The sequence below is a fragment of the Chiloscyllium punctatum genome, chromosome 18 (assembly GCF_047496795.1).
Source record: "Chiloscyllium punctatum isolate Juve2018m chromosome 18, sChiPun1.3, whole genome shotgun sequence".
NCBI lineage: Eukaryota > Metazoa > Chordata > Chondrichthyes > Orectolobiformes > Hemiscylliidae > Chiloscyllium > Chiloscyllium punctatum.
In genome coordinates, this window is record NC_092756.1 from 100,718,626 (window position 1) to 100,737,512 (window position 18,887).

Consider the following 18,887-nt stretch of genomic DNA (forward strand, 5'->3'; position numbering starts at 1 on the left):
GGCATCGGGGGAAGGGGGTTGAGGGGCTGAGGGGGAGAGGGCCATCAGGGGAGAGTGCCATCAGGGGAGAGTGAGGGGCATCGGGGGGAGGAGGGACATTGGGGGAGAGGGGCATCGGGGGGGAGAGGGGCATCGGGGGGGAGAGGGGCATCGGGGGAGAGGAGAGGGGCATCGGGGGAGGGTGAGGGGCATCGGGGGAAGGGGGGCTGAGGGGCATCGGAGGGAGAGGGCTGAGGGGCATCGGGGTAGGGGGCTGAGGGGACACCGGGGGAGGGGGTGAGGGGCATCGGAGAAATGGGGGGCTGAGGGGCATCAGGGGGAGAGGGCCATCGGGGGAGAATGAGGGGCATTGGGGGGTGAAGGGCATCGGGGGAAGGGGGGCTGAGGGGCATCGGGGGGAGGGGGGGTTGAGGGGTATCGGATGGGAGAGTGAGGGGTATCGGGGGAGAGTGAGGGTGTTGAGGGAAGCGGATATGGGGAGAATGGGGTGGACTGAGGGGGAGCTGCAGGGGGCGGGGGGGGTTAGGGTTAAGGGGGGGTGGGGAAGATGTGAGAGCCGCGGGAAGCGGATTGCCCTGGGATTGGGGAGTCAAGCGTTTCCGGGGATTAGATCCTTGAGCAGCTCCTTCCCCCGCCCTCAGTCTGTCCATGCGGCCCGAGCCGGGGCTGGAGGATTCCGGGCGACAAGGTCGATGTGGCCCGAGGGTAGGAACGGGGCCGACAGGAGGGAGGGGGGAGACTGCCGGAGGGGCTGGGGCCCACCAACCCGGGGAAAGTGCCCCTAACCCAGTCCAGCCTAACCTCAGAGCTCCCCTTTTCTCAGGAGCTGAGCGTCTCTAATGGTGAACTTTTAAAGTCACAGAGTACGATGTGTTCTAGAAAGATTTAAAGTACGTTCGGTATCTCTCTAGACAAGTCTGATCAGAATCTCCTGGATTCACAGAATCCGTGCAGTGTTGGGAACAGGCCATTCGGGCCATCAAGTCCGCACCGACCCTCGGAAGAGCATCCCACCCAGATCCACGCTATCCCTGTATTTCCCACGACTAACCCACCTCTCCTGTACATCCCTGGGCACGGGACAATGTGCAAGCTCCAGGCAGCTGGGCTGAGGGTGGACTCGAACCCGCGTCCCTGGAGCTGTGAGGCTGCAACGCTAAAATAGCAAACGCCTCAATCGGACTGGGACACCTCACTCCGTTCCTGGCACCACAGATGCTGCAGACTTGCTGAGTTAGTCCAGCGTTTTCTGTTTAGTTACTGGAGGGGATGGTGTTTACAGTGAACCATCAGCGAGGGTGAAACAGAGCAACTGAAAGGGCCTTGGAGAGTTTGAGGGCCGGCGGCGCTGGTATCTGCAGCAGCTTTTCTTTGGGACTAAGATCCTGAGAGCTGACAGCTGCTGTAAGGTCTAATCTGCTTTCAGCTGCCTCCTCCAATCCATCAGCCTGACAGAGAGAGAGAGAGAGAGAGATTGTCCATCTTGGCTACCTCTCCCCTGGACAGTCTGCTGTATCTACAGCAGCTGCTCTGATCGACCAGTCACCACTAAACCCCATCAATCCTCATACTGAGAACAATGATTGAGTGCAGGGAGCTCCTCCAGCACCTGTTCTTTATTAAAAAAAATGATAGGAAAATAGCACAGCTTTTTTTTCTGTCTCATCTTGAGCATACTGTCACGCTAATGCCCTAGTGCTGGTACTGCCTCTGATCACTCTCACTGTGTATCCCCCATCCTCTGCTGCAGGGTCACAAATTGCCACCAATGAAAATATCAGGGAGATTGAAACCATTGTCTTTGTCCCCTGAAGCTAAGCCTGTTAGCCAGCGACTGACTCCAGCCCTTCTCCAGCTCAGGTAGTTTGAGAAAAGTCCAGCTCAGAGTCCATGAGGCACACCAGGGAGAGGGAGAATTACCTGGAAGCTGTGTTTCAGGAGGCAGTCCCCTGCCCTTAGACTAACTATCCCAAAATTGGGTGAGTGGGAAGGGACAGGAGGGTGTGACTCTGAGTGAGGCAGGTAGAGGGATCCAGGAGGCAGTGCTGAGGGAGCCTCAGTCCTGCAGCATGTCTAACAGGTTGGAGATTCTTGCCCCCTGTGTGTGAGAGTGGGGGGATATAGGGAGGATGAACAAATTGACCATAGCACTGTGGGACAGGTAGCCATTTGCGAAGGAGGAGAAAAGAGAAGTGTAGTTGTAATTGTGGATAGTACAGGCAGGGTTCCCTGTGGCCAGGATCAAGAGTCCCCAGGGTATGAACAGCCTGATGCCTGGTTTCAGGATATTTCCACCGAAAGATCTGTTTTTGTACTGTATGATTCTATGACTCTATCTCATCTGGGCTGCAGAGGAACTCAGAGTGGGAGGGGAAAGATCCAATCATTGTGGTCCATGTAGGTCCCAGTGATACAGGTGGAAAGGGGAACGATGTTCTGCTGAGGGAATTGGAGCAGCTAGGAGCTAAATTAAAGAGCAAAAACAATAAGGCAATAGTCTCTGAATTACTACCTGAGCTGTGAGCAATAATTATAAAGAAGAATAATTGGAATGTGAGAAGATGACAGTCTCTTCAAAACCCAAATGCTATGAAGGCACATTCTGTTAACAGAGTATCTGAATATTTGGACTTGTCAGTTTCATGGAAAGCTTTTCTTTCCCCCCTGAGTATGTCAGTTGGCCATAACAATGCTGTCAAAGAGTAAATGTTCAGTTGTGTTGGCCCAATGAATAATTGCTCTTTGGCATTCCATCAATAGATTTTTCTATCTTTAGAGATAATTGAAGTTATGTTTAAAAAAAGAACATCTCTCTCATCTTTTAGAAATCTAAAACAAAACCTGGCATAGATAAAGGATTGGCTGACTGGCAGAAGGCAGAGAGTAGTGAAAAGGATGGCAGCCAGTACCTAGTGAAGTTCCACAGGGGTCTGCATTGGGATCACAACTATTCACATCATGCAGGATGATCTGGATAAAGGAACTGATGGTATTGTTGCTGGATTTGCAGATGGCGCAAAGATAGGTGGAGGGACAGGCAGTGCAAAGGACTTGGACAGGCTACCAGAGTGGGCAAGGACATGGCAGATGGAATACAATAATGGGCTTGTATTATGAGGAATGTTTGAGGATTCTGGGTTTGTACTGGATGGAGTTGAGAAGCATGAGGGAGTGTTCTGACTGAAACTTACAGAATACTGAGAGTCCTTGATAGAGTGGATGTGGAGAAGATGTTTCCACAAGTCGGAGAAACTCAGCCCCGAGGGCAAAGCCTCAGAATGAAGGAATGTTCCTTCGGAACTGAGATAAGGAGGAATTTCTTCAACCAGAAGGTGGTTAATCTGTTAAACCCATTACTGCAGAGGGCTGTGGAGGCCAAGTCATTGAGTGTATTTGAGACAGAGATAGATAGGTGCTTGATTGTTAAAGGAATCAAGGATTACAGGGAGAAGTTGGGAGAATAGGTTTTGAAATGGCTTTGCCATGCTTGATTGACTCAGTGGGCCGAATGGTCTGTTCCTGCTCCTATGTTTAATGGTCTTACTGTCTAATGGTCATGGCCTGAGATTGAACAAGGCAATTTGAATGCCGACTGCTGTATTTCACTGTGAGCTAATCTGTCAATTGTGTACAATCTCTCTCAGGAAGACTGCATTTGCAAAATCTACATCTCTACCCTGCCTCAGCTCAATGACTGCTATAACCCTCATCCATTATCATTAATGCCTCCACATTTGACTATTCCCACACTGTCCTGACCAACCCAATATTTTTCACCCTCCTGAAATTTCAGTTTATCTATAATCTGTGACCAATTCATCTCTCCTCACCTATCACTCCAGTGCTCACTAACATCAGCTCTTAGCCAATTATCTCCTCTCTGTTTCTAACTCCTCCATGTTCCCTGTGCCTGGAACCATCTCTGAGCCTCTGGCCCTTCACCAGCCTGGAGTTTAATTATTCACCATGGCACATCCTTCCTGTAGCAGTTTCAGCTTTAGGTTCTGGAATTCCCTCCCTAAAACCTTTCTACTGCTCCCCCCTCCCCACTGCCACCTCCCCTCTTCCCCATTCTACTCGTGTAATACGCTCCTTCAAACCCATCATCGAGATTTCAGCCACCTTCCCCATCTGGAACATTGCTCAGAGGCAGATTTTCTTGTTGATTTAAACTCCAGTGGAAGTGCTTCAGGACATTTACTATGTGTAGGTTCCATCTAAATGCAAGTTCTTCTTGGCATACTCTTGGTTTCCATGGGTTTCTGTACAAGCTAATGTGGCAGTAACTATGGTAACCCTCCGATACAGGAAGCAATGTAATGGTAGCAATCTGGCCAAGAGTTTGAATGAGCGGTGGGTGTTTTTCTTTGTTCATTTGTGGGATGTGGGTATCCCTGGCTGGTCCAGCATTTATTGCCCTGTCCCTAGTTGCCCCCTTGAGAAGGTGGGAATGAGCTGCCTTCTTGAACCACTGCAGTCCATATGGCAAGTGGCTTGGAGGGAAATTTGCAGGGACTGGTGTTGCCATGTATCTGCTGCCCCTGTCACTCCCGTGTTATACTCCACACACAGGATTTTTATTCCCTCTCATTTGATCTGTTTGATTGTCCATCATTATTCATTGTAGACCTAGAACAATTATTTACAGAGTATTTATGGCACATTAACTAACTGTATTCTTTCTCCCTCTGGATCCCAGGATTGACAATTCTTCCGTGTATTCCACAACACTCCCAGGGAGGTAACGTATCACCCTCCCTTTTCGCTGGAGCTTGGGGCACCAGCTGGGACTGACAATGGCAGGGGCAGGTGGGGGTGTGGAGGGGAGGGGGGGAATGAAGATATAGGGGGTGTAGAGGTAGGGTGGGGGTGGATGGGGTGGAGTGGGGGTGGGGATGGGGATAGAGAGGGGGTGGGGGTGAGGGTGGAGAAGGTGAAGAGGTAGGGAGGGAGGGGTGTGAGGGTGGAGTGGGTGGGGGTGGAGTGGGGTGTGTCCCCCTCACCCCCTTGAGCTGCTTGCTGAGCTAGCTGGGAGTCTCTGCATGTCCAATAACAGCCCGTGTCTCTGTGCCAACCTGCAGTGTGATGGATGAAGATGGTCAGAGCCTGCGCCGTCAGAAACTTGACAATCAGGTAGGAGCCTGGTGGCATCTGAGTGTCCCAGCTACCCCTCACTGAGACCTTTAATATTTACTCACCAGCTCCACAGCTCTTCAGATGGTGGCTGCAGTACATGGGGGATTAAGGTCAATGTACAAAATTGCAAAAGGAACTTTACACTCTATCTAACCTTGTCCCTTTCTAGGGGGTGTTTGATGGGGACAGTGTAGAGGGAGCTTTGCTCTGTATCTAATCCTGTGCTGATCCTGTCCTGGGAGTATTTGATGGGACAGTGTAGAGGGAGCTTTGCTCTGTATCTAACCCTGTGCTGTCCCTGTCCTGGGAGTATTTGATGGGACAGTGTAGAGGGAGCTTTGCTCTGTATCTAACCCTGTGCTGTCCCTGTCCTGGGATTGTTTGGTGGGGGTCAGTGTAGAGGGAGCTTTACTCTGTATCTAACCCTATGCTGTCTCTGTCCTGGGAGTATTTGATGGGAGGACAGTGTAGTGGGAGCTTTACTCTGTATCTAATCCCGTGCTGCCCCTGTCCTGGGAGTGTTTGATGGGAGGACAGTGTAGTGGGAGCTTTACTCTGTATCTAATCCCGTGCTGCCCCTGTCCTGGGAGTGTTTGATGGGACAATGTAGAAGGAGGTTTACTCTGAATCTAACCCCGTGCAGTCCCTGTCCCTGGGAGTGTTTGAAGGCAACAGTGTAGAGGGATCTTTACTCTGTATTTAACCTCATGCTGTCCCTGTCCCTGTTTGAGGGGGGAAAGTGCAGAGTGATCTTTACTCTGTATGGTAGGAGGTTAGTGAGACTTGAAAGTATTTGCTTCTGGAGTGCGGGGTAAATTGTTTATTTTTCTCCCAGTGGAATCTTCTCAAACAGAAGCAGAGACGGAAACGGCAGGACATCCTGATGGTGCAGGCAAATCCAGACGCGAAGGTGAAGCCCAGGCAGCCCCAGAAAGCCGAGGACCAGGTCTCACTGTTCAAAACGCACAGCATCAATCTGCTGTCAGGTACCTGCCCCAACCTCCTACAGGCATTTCCCCGATTGTGGAATACTGTGTTCAGGTAGAGGACCCCACATTCCCAGATGATCTCAGATCGCTCAGGATATAAGATAAATCTGTTGGTTACTTCTAGGCTTCAGTGGAAGTGTTAGGGAAATGGACCGAGCAGTAGGATTTGATGGGGGAGGAAGGTTACTTCCTGAAGTGATTGCAAGCGGACGAGTGAAGTAAACGAGGAAGGGCTTAATTCGGGGAGAGTCAGGGGGGGAAAGCACATGTTGTAATTCATAACTACTGGAATGATTTGTCTGGAAAACTGAGACCAGGGAACTGAGGGCTTTAAAATCAGATTGCTGGCTGTTTTTGGTCAGTCCTGAGCAGCTGACTGTGTGATTAACAGACAGAAGGAGTGAGAGAAAGGGGGTGGGGACTGCTGGTGACTGTGTGTCTCTCTAACACTCTCCTTTTCTCTGCCTCAAACCTTCCTCATGAAGATCTCTCCTGCAAGATACCAGCGGAGGAAATTGCCATCTCTCATCTGCAGTTAGAGTCCCTCGACAATGGGGATGGCTCGTTTGTTGACAGAGACATTTGCGAAGTGGCTAAAATCAACAGGGAACAAACGTGGGATCTGGGAAAAGGTAAAGGAGGAGGGAGACGGTGCAATTGGGTCACAGAGACAAGACAAATGAGGGGAGATGATAGTAATAATATAATCCAGAGGTCCTGGGGACATGGATCTAAATTCCATGTATAGCTGGTGAAATGAGTATTAATAAAATTAGGAGTTAAAAATGAGGCTATGGTGACCAAAGCAAAAACAGAAGTTGTTGGAAAAGCTCAACAGGTGGAGAGAGAAATCAGAGTTAATATTTCAGGTTGAGTGACCTTGTAAAAACCCATTTGGTTTGTGTTGAATGTTTAAAACACAATGTTGTTATTGGGAACTTGGGGTCCAAAGTGGAGAAAATGCATTTTAGCTTCAGATCTGTGAAATTTAGACTTTCTGAAAGCTCATAAAGTTATTTTGAAATTTAAAATTCCAGGCTGTAACTCTCTCCGGGCTATCTGTTATTCTGTATATAAACCACCCTGAACCCCTCGATTGGATTCCAGGCTGTATCTCATTCTGTGGCATCTGTTATTCTGAATATAAACCACCCTGAACCCCTCGATTGGATTCCAGGCTGTATCTCATGTTGTAATTCATAACTACTGAAATGATTTGTCTGGAAAACTGAGACCAGGGAACTGAGGGCTTTAAAATCAGATTGCTGGCTGTTTTTGGCCAGTCCTGAGCAGCTGACTGTGTGATTAACAGACAGAAGGAGTGAGAGAAAGGGGGCGGGGTGGTATGGGGGGCACAGCCTTCAGTAACTTAGGCTGGGGAGGTGTCAGAGTGGAAGAGATCCTACAAAGCAGGTAATGACATGAGAGTAAGGAATTCCTCTGTAGGAGCAAGTCAGCTGAGTTATCAGCTTGTTTATGGTCTTAGGATGAAACATTAAGTAAAGAAGAGGCATCAGGTGAGGACAAACATTTGCTGAATAGAATCCAATATCATCAAAGCAGCTGAGTGAGTAAAGACAGATGATGCTTCACTGAGGTTTGAGTATTTATATTGAGGTTATTGTTTTGGTAAACAGACTGAATTTTTCTTTCTGATATTTGTAATAAGACCATTTCAAATCATTCTTGTATAGTGTAATATAGCTTGTGTTTTTGTTTTGTGTAATAAACATTTATTTTTTCTTTTGTTAAAAGTACATTGATAGTCTCTTGTGAATATGTTCAGTGACTGACTTCCACAGTAAACAAATAGCAAATATAAAAATAAGCTCTATTAAGCCAGATTTCACTCTGAGGTTTGACTTATTCAGTCTTACCATCAGCTGGTAGCATAGTAGATTCATTAATGTCATTGACAATCAAAGACCATACCTGGTCTAACTCCAGACTCAAACCGATGTAGATGATTAGATTCCCTGCAGTGTGGAAACAAGCCCTTCAGCCCAAAAAGTCCACACCGACCCCCTCCAAAGAATGACCCACCCAGACCCATTCCCCTACCCTATATTTAACCCTGACTCATGCACTTGACACTATAGGCAATTTAACATGACCAATTCACTTGACCTGTACATCTTTGGATTGTGGGAGGGAATCGGAGCACCTGGAGGAAACCATCGCAGACACTGGGAGAGTGTGCAAACTCCACACAGACAGTTGCTTGAGGCTGGAATCGAATCTGGGACCCTGGCGTTGTGAGGCAGCAGTGTTAACCACTGAGCTATCCGTGAGTTTTAACTGCCCTCTGAAATGCTGAGCAAGCCCTACTGTTAATATCGTCCATTACAAAGTCTAAATAAAAGAAAAACCCAGACAGAAAACCTGGCATCAACTGAGGCATCAGAAACAACATGAGCGGAAACAGCCCAGCCAACCATGCAAAGTCCTCTCCACTAACATCTGTGAGGTAGTGCCAAACCTGGGAGAACTGTCTCACTGACTAGTCAAGCAACAGCCTTTAAGGTATAATTCTGTGAGTATGACTGTCCCAGATCCCAGCAGAGCTGGAGGCACCATGGGATACATTCAGGGGGGAGCTGCCTTGGGCTCCAGGTCAAACATGGGCAAGGAAACCTCCTTCCGATGCTCTGTGCTCCTCCATGTTGAAGAACACTTGCAGGAAGCACTGAGGGTAGCAAGGCCACAAATTCACCTTGGGTGGAGGATTTGAATGTCCACCTCCAAGAGTGGCTCAGAAGCAGGGCAGTTGATTGAGCTGGTCAGATTCTAAGGACATGGCTGCGAGACCTGTTCTGGAGTGGGTGATAAAGGAACCAACAAGAGGGAAAACCATACCTGACCTCATCCATGCTAATCTGCAGATTCATCTGTCCATGACAGTGTTGGTGAGAGTGATCACTGCACGGTCCTTGTGGAGACGAAAGTCTGCCTTCATATTGAGAATACCATCATGTCGTGTGGCACTATCACCGTGCTAAATGGGACAGGCTTTGAACAGATCTAACAACTCAAGACTGGGCATCGATGAGGTACTGTGGGCCATCAACACCAGCAGAATAGTACTCCAGCACAATCTGCAACCTCATGGCCTGGCATATCCCCCACTCAACCGTTACCACCAAACCAAACCTGGTTCAATGGAGAATGCAGCAGGGCACGCCAGGAGCAGCATCAGGCATCCCTGAAGATGAGGTGTCAACTTGGTGATCCCCCAAACAGGACTGAAGCATTTACAGCAATTTTCACCAGGAGGTGCTGAGTAGATGATCCATCTCGGCCTCTTTCACTGGTCCCCGGTGTTACAGATACCAGTCTTACATCTCAATTCATTCCACGTGATATCACGTAAAGTTTGGAGATACTGGATACTAAAAAGGCAATCAGCCCTGACAACATTCTGGCAATAGTACAGTAGACCTGTGTTCCAGAACTTGCCGCTCCCCTAGCCAAGCTGTTCCAGGACAGTTACAACACTGGCATCTACACAACAATGTGGAAAATTGCCCAGGTATGTCCTGTACATAAAAAGCAGGACAAATTCAACCTTGTCAATTACCAACCCATCAGTCTACTCTCGATCATCAGTAAAGTGATGGAAGGTGACATCAACAGTGCTACCAAGAAGCACCTGCTCAGCAATAACCTGCTCAGTGATGCCCAGTTTGGGTTCTGCCAAGGCCATTCAGCCCCTGACCTTATTACAGCCTTGGGTCAAACATGGACAAAGAGCTGTATTCCAGAGGGGAGGGGAGAGGGACAGCCTTGACATCAAGGCTGCATTCGACTAAGTGTGGCATCAAAGAGCCTGAGCAAAAACTGGGACCAATGGGTATTGGGGAGCAAACTCCAGTTGTTGGAGTCATACCTGGCACATTGGTTGTGGATGTTGGAGGTCAGTCCATGGCATCTCTGCAGGAGTTCCTCAGGGTGATGTCCTGGGCCTAATCGTCTTCAGCTGCTTCATCAATGACCTTCCCTCCATCATCAGGTCAGAATAGGGGATGTTCGCTGATGATTGCACAATGTTTCAGCACCATTTGTGACTCCTCAGATACTGAAGCAGTCCATGTTTAAATGCAACAAGATCAAGACAATATCCAGGCTTGGGCTGACAAGTGCAAGTAGCATTTGTGGCACAGAAATACCAGTCTATGACCATCTCTAACAAGTGGCACAGTGGTTAGCACTGCTGCCCCACAGCACCTGAGACCCGGGTTCAATTCCCGCCTCAGGCGACTGACTGTGTGGAGTTTGCACATTCTCCCCGTGTCTGCGTGGATTTCCTCCGGGTGCTCCGGTTTCCTCCCACAGTCCAAAGATGTGCAGGTCAGGTGGATTGGCCATGCTAAATTGCCCATAGTGTTAGGTAAGGGGTAAATGTAAGGGCATGGGTGGGTTGCGCTTCGGCGGGGCGGTGTGGACTTGTTGGGCCGGAGGACCTGTTTCCACACTGTAATGTAATGTAATCTAATCTAATCTAACCACCACTTGCTCTCCAATGACATTACCATCACTGAATTCGACAGTCTCAACTTACTGGGGGTTATCATTGACCAGAAATTCAACTGGACTCAGCACGTAAACACAGTAGTTACAAGAGCAGGTCAGAGGTTGGGAATCCTGCAGCGAGTAACTCACCTCCTGACTCCCCAAAGCCTCTCCATCATCTACAAAGCACAAGTCAGGTGTGTGATGGAATACTCCCCATTTGCCTGGATGGATACAATTCCAATAGCACTTCAGAAGCTTGACATCATGCAAGACAAAGCAACCCGCTTGATTGGCACCACATCTGCAAGCATCCATACTCTTCCCCCACCGACACTCAGCTGCAGCAGTGTGTACCATCTACAAGATGCACTGCAGAAACTCACCAAAAATCCTCAGACAGCACCTTCCAAACCCACGACCACTTTCATCTAGAAGGACAAGGCCATCAGATACATGGGAACACCACCCGCTGCAAGTTCCCCACCAAGCCACTCACAGTCCCAACTTGGAAATATATCCCGATTCTTCCATGGGGGTGCTCGGTCAAAATCCTGGAATTGCTTCCTGAATGACATTGTGGATTTACCTGAACCAAAGGCAGTTGATCAATACCGTCCAAAGATGTGCAGGTTAGGTGAATTGGTAATGCTAAATTGCCCATAGTGTTCGGTAAAGGGGTAAATGTTGGGGAATGGGTGGGTTGCGCTTCGGCGTGTCGGTGTGGACTTGTTGGGCCGAAGGGCCTGTTTCCACACCGTAAGTAATCTAATCTAAGTACATCAATACCTTGTCAAAGACAATCCAGGATGGGAGAGAAATTCCAGCCAACAAGCCCCACACCCTCCACTGAAGAACTAAAATCAAATGACAGCTGCTTTGGGGTGACAGCATGTGGTACTGAGTTCAACAAGTGCTGCTGCATTAGATATGATTCAGATGGGTTATTGGTTATTCCCAGGAGAAAGTGGGCTGTCTGGTTTAGTTAGAGTGAGGTTTGCTCATTGACTGCAGTAAGTGTCAGTTTTATTTGTTCCAAAGTGGTTCTGACTGGTCCCAGGGCAGGTTGTAACTCTGGAGAGGCACAGAACCTCTCTCAGGAAACTGGGCAGAATGGTTGGAAAAATCTGGAAGCTCAGATCTGATACAAAGGTTCAGATGTGTGGGATCTTGCCCTCTATTGAGAGATTCTCGGGCTCTGAGAACAGCTAAATGTGGAAGGAATGAACAATTCTCAGGATGTCATAGACTCTGGAATCTACAGCCCAGAAAAAGTTCCTTCAGCCCATTGAGTCTGTGCCTGTCAAAACACAACCACTTTCTCATCCTATTTCACAGCGAGTGGCCCATTGCCTTCTATACCTTGGCGTTGTAAGTGTACATTAAATACTTCTGAAATGTGACGATGGTTTCTGGCTCTCCCACCCTCACAGGCAGTGAGTTCTCAATTCGCAACCACCCTCAAGCTTACCCTTGGATTCTAGGGTTATGTGCTGCAGTGTCACTGCCTCTGGATCAGGAGGACTGGATTCAAGTCCCACCTGCTCCAGGGCTGTTTAAAGACATCCTGAACAGGGTGATTGGAAAGTATCTTTTGCTTGATTGTGGGGACAGATTTTATCCTGGGATGTGAGGGACTGTGTAGGAATAGCAGGAACATTCTAAACAGAGGAATTGGTCAGAAATATTATTCTTCTCTCACCATCTCACCAACTGCATTTCATTTTGGTTGTTGTGTCTGTCCCACTTTCCTGACCTAATGCTGCTGTTCACAGATATCCTGGAAGTGGACGTGGAGGAATTGGATGAGAATGGGACAGAGAATCTGAGTACTTGCTTGGAACTCAGAGGAACAACAACAAGGACCAAGAGAGCTCAGAAAGTGGGGAAAGGTCAGAGAGCGACAGAACGAAATAACAAAGGTGGAATCGCAATGTTTCAGAGGAGTGATGATGAGTTCCTTCAAACAGTGGCTTAAGCTATAGCTTAAAATATAGATTTTTATATCAGAATTACTCAGTATAAAATAGTAACTGTTCATAACTTTGATTAAATGGACATTTAACAACAGAATTTGTATTAAAACATCGTGTGTTGTGAAAAAAATGAAATCTATCACAGGACCACCCTGAGCTGTTCAAAATTTTAAGATTCAAAAATTTAGAAATTAATTTATGAAATTAAAGAGATGGCAAGGAATGGTTAAACCTTTCCTTTCATTGAGACAGTGAGGCTTGTGTTCAAAATCCAGGATATCACTCACTGACACCAGTCTATGAATCTGGAGAGGGATAGCACTGGGAGGGAACCCAGAGTGATCTTAGTCCCAGAGTGTCTGAGTCACTGAGTGACCAATCAGCCCATCCCTCTCTCACTCTTGAATTATTTGTCAGTCTTTCTCACCTTTCTCTCTTTGTATTTTTATCTATGTCCCAGTTTTCTGCCTCTGTCTCTCTCTCTCTCAGACTCTCTCTCTTGGTGTCTCTCTCTGTCTATCTCTGCCTGTGTGTCTCTGTCTGTGTGTCTCTGACTCTCTCTCTCTGTTTCTCTGTCTATTTCTGTCTGTGTGTCTCTGTCTGACTCTCTCTCGCTGTCTGTCTCTCTGTGTCTCACTGTCTGTCTGTCTCTCTCTGTCTGTTTGTCTCTGACTCACTCTCGCTGTCTGTCTCTCTGTGTCTCACTGTCTGTCTGTCTCTCTCTGTCTGTGTGTCTCTGTCTGACTCTCTCTTGCTGTCTGTCTCTCTGTGTCTCGCTGTCTGTCTGTCTCTCCTGTCTGTGTGTCTCTGTCTGACTCTCTCTCGCTGTCTGTCTCTCTCTCTCTGTCTGTGTGTCTCTGTCTGACTCTCCCTCTCGCTCTCTCTCTCTGTCTGGCTCTCGCTGTCTCTCTGTCTATCTATGTCTGTGTGGCTCTGTCTGACTCTCTATCTGTCTCTCTCTGTCTCTGTCTGACTCTCTCTCGCTGTTTCTCTGTCTGTCGGTCTCTCTCTGTGTCTATCTCTGTCTGTGTGTCTCTGTCTGACTCTCTCTCGCTCTCTCTCTCTCTATCTATCTCTCTCTCTCACTGTCTGTCTGACTCTTTCTCTCTCTGTTTTTTGCTGATTACCCACAGCAATGTTGGATGCTGATCCGAGAGAGTTCGATCAGGCGGTCAAACTGGAAACTCCTTTGAAGGTCAAATCCCGACCAGGAGCAAATCGAGAGAAAAGGCCAAGACGGAAAGAAGGTGAGAGAAGTTTCCGGATCCAGCTGGCAGCATTGACCTGAATAATCCACTCTCCAGTTAAATCACAGCAACACGGCCCCTCGAGCCTAGGAGATCCACCTTTCAGTAAGATCATGGCTGTTCTGGTTATGATCCTAACTCCACAATCCAGCTGCACCCTCTGACCTTTCACTTTGTTATTGGTCAGAAAGTCTTTCTCACTTCTCCTGGAAAATATTCCCGACTGCGGGTTCCACTGCTCCCTGAGAAAGAGATTCCTCTTTAATTAAATTCTACTCAAAGTTATGGTGAATACCTCACTGATGGAGCTGCACAATCCCTCTGTATCTTCCAGCTTCAATTGGGTGATTCGGTGAGTTAGGAACAGGGACCCTGTGAGCATTAACTTGGAAATGGCTTCACCTGCCCCACACCAGAGGCTGTAATTCATGGCCCTAAACGTGACCCTTCAGCCGGGGAGCCGATTCCAATCACACTCAGTGCCCTCCCTCACAGGGTCAAGATGCAGAAAAGGGTGCACCCTCACCTCCCAGTCTCTGTAATTAACACCTCACTCTCTGCCATTCCCATGGTCTTCAGGGAGATTCAACAACAAGAACATTCTCCTCCCACCTCCCCTTTCAACTGGCTTTCCCCCAATCTCACACCCAACCACCCCTCCCCTTCTGTGCAAGAATTGGTTGACCTATTTTTCCGATCAACCCGTTTGGCGATGTTATTACACACCTGTGGAGCAATTATTGCAGCTGGATTGTGGAGTTAGGATCATAACCAGATCAGCCATGATCTTATTGAAAGGTGGATCTCCCAGGCTCGAAGGGTCGTGTTGCTGTGATCTGACTGGAGAGTGGATTATTCAGTCCAGGTCCAGGGGTGGGGTCACCACTGCTGTAAGCCACTTGCCCTTTCACTTCCTCCCGTCTCACCAGCCAAAGCCAGAAACATTCCCTGTTCAAAGTGAAACTGTGACAGTTTGTGGTTTACTCTATTTACTGCAGACACTGCAGCCTCTCCCTTTTATTGTTGTTGCTTTTGGAAAGCAATTATTGATAATGATTCAGTTTTTCACATTTATACTTCTGGACATAACTTTTGTTTTTTGTGTCATCATTTTTTTTGTTTAATCTCCTCTTTCGCACCTCATCCTGTCAGACTATAGTCATTGTATTTAATTTGTACACTTGTTGGATACAAACTAAGGATCCACTTGTCCCCTATCGATAGGAACTGACTAAATGTGTGGTGAGTGGGTTAGGGAGTGTTTCTCTGTAAATAATTGCTGAGACCTTTCTGTAAAGATTGGCTCCAGTTCCATCCTTCACTATCCTGATTTCTGGTGTGGAATCTTGCACACTTCCTCTTTGCTTCTGCCTCGTCTACCAGCATCTTTTTGCCTCTTTAAGCCTGTTACATCCTGAATGTTGCTTTTTATTAAACATTAAATCTGTTTCTCATTCCACCTGCTGAACATTCCCAGCATTTTCCCAACAGTTTATGGTTTCAATCTTCACAGGTTTTTGCTTTGGTTCTGCTTGGTCCCAATATTAAATTGTATTTTTTCCTGCTATCTCTGTCTCATTGCTCTGTGCTTCAGCATTCCCAGTGACAGAAACTCCGATTCCGGACTCTAACTCTGGCACAAACTCTTCATCGCCTGTTATCTCCCGGATGGTGAAGAAGAAGAAACCAAAAAGGACAGGTCAGTGACTGGGAGCAAATGTTCCTCACCTCGTACCCAACTCAAACAGCAGTACGTTCCCCACGCTTCTCTCCTGATCAACCCAACTTCCCAAATCACCAAGGAACAGGCTTCCCCTCCATCTCCCCCACCCTCTCCCTCTCCCCTCTCCTCCTTCACCTCCCCCTCCCTCTCCCACTCCCTCTCCCCCTTCCTCTCCCCCACCCTCTCCCCCTCCCTCTCCCCCACCCTCTCCCCCTCCCCCCTTCCCCTCCCCCTCTCCCCCTTCATCTCCCACACTCTCTCCCCATCCACCCTCTCCCTCTCCCCTTCACCTCCCCCACCCTCTCCCCCTCTCCTTCACTTCCCCCCTCCCCCTCTCCCCTTCACCTCTCCCCTCCCCTCCCCTTCCCTACCCCTCCTCCCCCCTCCCTCCCCTCCCCCTCCCCCCTCCCTCTCCTCCCCCTCCCCCTCTGTCTCCCTGGGGCACAGGTCCCACACACGCACTGACTCTCACTGGAAACCCTTCTCTGTGTGTGACGTGTTTGCTGGTGGTGTGTGTTCCTGCTTTCCACTGTTTATCCAGACTCGGTGTCTCTGGGTAAAGCTCATGTCTTGAGATCAGAAGCAGGGCCCTGTCTGATTTCTCTGCGATCACACAGTCAGGTGGCTCCCTTTATCTCAGTAATAGAGTGGGATCACTCACACAGCAGGGACCGGGGGCAGACAAAGGTAAAAAGGAGAAAGGACTGGATTGAGATGGTCCTGAAGAGAGTGTGAACCCAGTCAGCTTACCCTGGTGTTGGTCGTGACTTAGTGGTCAGTTATTTTTGAGACTGGCTGTTTCTGCTGGTGACCCCATTGGGAGGTCAGGACTGAATCCGATTGGGAGGAAGGGAACACGGGTGTGTGTTTGTGTGGCTGGCCTGCAGAGTTGACCTTCACAGCACTGTGTCTCTCTGCAGGAGTCAATGACTGCACTGTCCAGGAAGAGCTGCAGGAGATTGAGGAAAGGGTTGAGATTTTTACGGTGGAGGAATCAAGTGAAGACCAGGAGGAGGAGCTCACTACCCTGACAGTCTCAGCCAAACGGAACAGAGGAACCAAGATAAGAGGTGCGAGGGATGCTGCATGTGTGTAATGGTGACGTTCCCCTCTCCTGATCTCCCTGACCCCACCCTCCATCCCCTGACTCAATCTTTCACCCCCAACCTCTCTTTTCATCCCCACCCCACCTGCTCCCTGGATAGATTTATTAAGTTCAGTAAATACTGTCCTAACTGATCCAGTATTTCTCTGTACATCACTCCTCTCATCCTAGAGCTCCGTCTGGTGGACCTTTGCTGCACTCCCTCCATCACCAGAACATCCTTCCTCAGATGAAGAGATTATAACTGCACATAGTTAGCGAGTTTTGAGAAGATTTGTAGCTCAGGTTGAGGTTCTGCATGTAGGTTTGCTCGCTGAGCTGGAAGGTTCATTTCCAGACGTTTCGTCACCCAACTAGGTAACATCTTCAGTGGGCCTCAGGTGAAGCACTGCTCATAATTCCTGCTTTCTATTTATATGTTTGGGTTTCATTGGGTTGGTGGTGTCATTTCCTGTGGTGAAGTCACTTCCTGTTCCTTTTCTCAGGGGGTGGTAGATATGTTTGTTGATAGACTTCCAGTTGGAATGTCATGCGTCTAGGAACAGCCAATGGGGAACTCCAAACCAGCATCTACAGGAAAACAACACATATGGACCAAATATTGAACTACAGAAGTAATCATCACAACACCCACAAACGAAGCTGCATTAGAACATTATTTCAACAAGCCAACACAAAATGTCTGGAAATGAACCTTCCAGCTCAGCGAGCAAACCTACATCCAAAACTGCACACAGTTCCCCAGGTATGGTCTCACCAAGGGCCTGGACCATTGTAGCAAGATATCCCTACATTTTGCAATCAGACTTGGAGAAGACTGTTCCCTGATCTGAAATTGTTCTTCAAAAAGGACAACTGATACCACCAAACCCATTCCCCCTCCCCTGACACAGATCCTAAATAGTACTTCCCCACCCCCAGAAACAGACCCTCAATCCCCACCCCCCTCCCCTTCCTGGTACAGAGTGTGAGCACAGACTCTTGTCCTGACCCACAGCTGAACCAGACCCTGGAGTGGGGATGATCTCAGTTTCATACAACAGTTGGCCCTTGGCCCTTGTTTATTGATTGAAAGCTGCTCCGTGTTTTACTTGAACGTTCTGAGCTCAGTGTGGGAAACACTGACCAAGATATCTACTCAGCACCTGCTGCCCAACTTGGCCTGAAGATTTTAACATAAATCCCAGTTTTCATTAATCCCCAGCTCACAGGAACTTCAGAGTGCAAACCCAACCACAGGAGCAGATAATGACAGAGACTTAGTGAAAGGGGCACATCTCCAGGACTGTATTACAGCAGATCAGGGAGGGGGAGGGAGGGGTGAGGGTGATGGAGGGTGTGAGAGTGAGGAGGGACAGTGTGAGGGAGGGTGGGAGAGCGTGAGGGTGGAAGGGTTAGGGAGGGTGAGGATGAGGGTGGGGGGTGTGGTGAGTGGGGGAATTCCTGAGCTTTTACTAGTTGGAAACATGGTAACTAAGACTGAAATGTTGGCTCTGTCCTGAAATATCAGAAAACAGTAAATATCAATTATCCGTTCAGCTCATTCACAAAAGAAGCTCAGTGAAGATGAGACTGAGGATGAAAAGGAGACGGATGAGGATGGGAAAGAGACAGAGGAATCTGGAAGTGTCTCTCCACGGATTCATGGCTGTGAACAGCCAGACCCATCTTCAGGGAAAACTGTGAGTGAGTTTTCATCTTCCTCACATGTCCTGTCTTTTATTTGATTATGAATGTAGAAAATATATGACCTTGATTATGTATATAGAAAATAGGGCCAAGAGGAGGCCATTCAGCCTCCCGAGACTACCCAGCAGTTTACTGAGGTCACAGTTAATCTGTTTCAGCGCTGCTTCCCTATGGTACTCCTTGATATCGGTGCGATGTCGGAACCTGTTAATCTAAGTTTTAAACAGACTCAGTGACTGAGACTCCATACCCTCTGGGCAGAGAACTCCAACAATCTGTCCCTCTCAAAGTGAAGTCATTCCTCCTCATGCCCTTGCTAACTGGCCTGCTGCTATTCTGAAGTGGGTTCACTGACTGTTTTGCAGAGTCTATAGAGTTTAGAAAGATAACCAGCAACAGATCCACAATCTCCAGAGATCCCTCTTGCTGACAGTAGATCGTCAGGTCCAGGGGTTTAACTACATTTAATTCTAATCATTTCTCTACCAATGCTTTTTTATTAATTAATATCAT

General features: G+C 48.2%; 1 protein-coding gene across 1 annotated transcript in view; it reads left to right on the forward strand.

Annotated features, from left to right (window-relative positions):
• Window positions 1-646: 646 nt before the first annotated feature.
• The window catches only part of LOC140489430 (tubby protein-like), a 35,104-nt gene continuing 16,863 nt past the window's right edge, over window positions 647-18,887 (forward strand). The window contains exons 1-10 of the mRNA XM_072588979.1: window positions 647-705; window positions 4,700-4,741; window positions 5,082-5,133; window positions 5,972-6,122; window positions 6,611-6,757; window positions 12,410-12,526; window positions 13,744-13,857; window positions 15,452-15,556; window positions 16,501-16,650; window positions 18,225-18,367. Coding sequence (XP_072445080.1) covers window positions 5,086-5,133; window positions 5,972-6,122; window positions 6,611-6,757; window positions 12,410-12,526; window positions 13,744-13,857; window positions 15,452-15,556; window positions 16,501-16,650; window positions 18,225-18,367 — 975 coding nt within the window. The 5' untranslated portion in view covers window positions 647-705; window positions 4,700-4,741; window positions 5,082-5,085. The remainder of the gene's footprint in view (window positions 706-4,699; window positions 4,742-5,081; window positions 5,134-5,971; window positions 6,123-6,610; window positions 6,758-12,409; window positions 12,527-13,743; window positions 13,858-15,451; window positions 15,557-16,500; window positions 16,651-18,224; window positions 18,368-18,887) is intronic.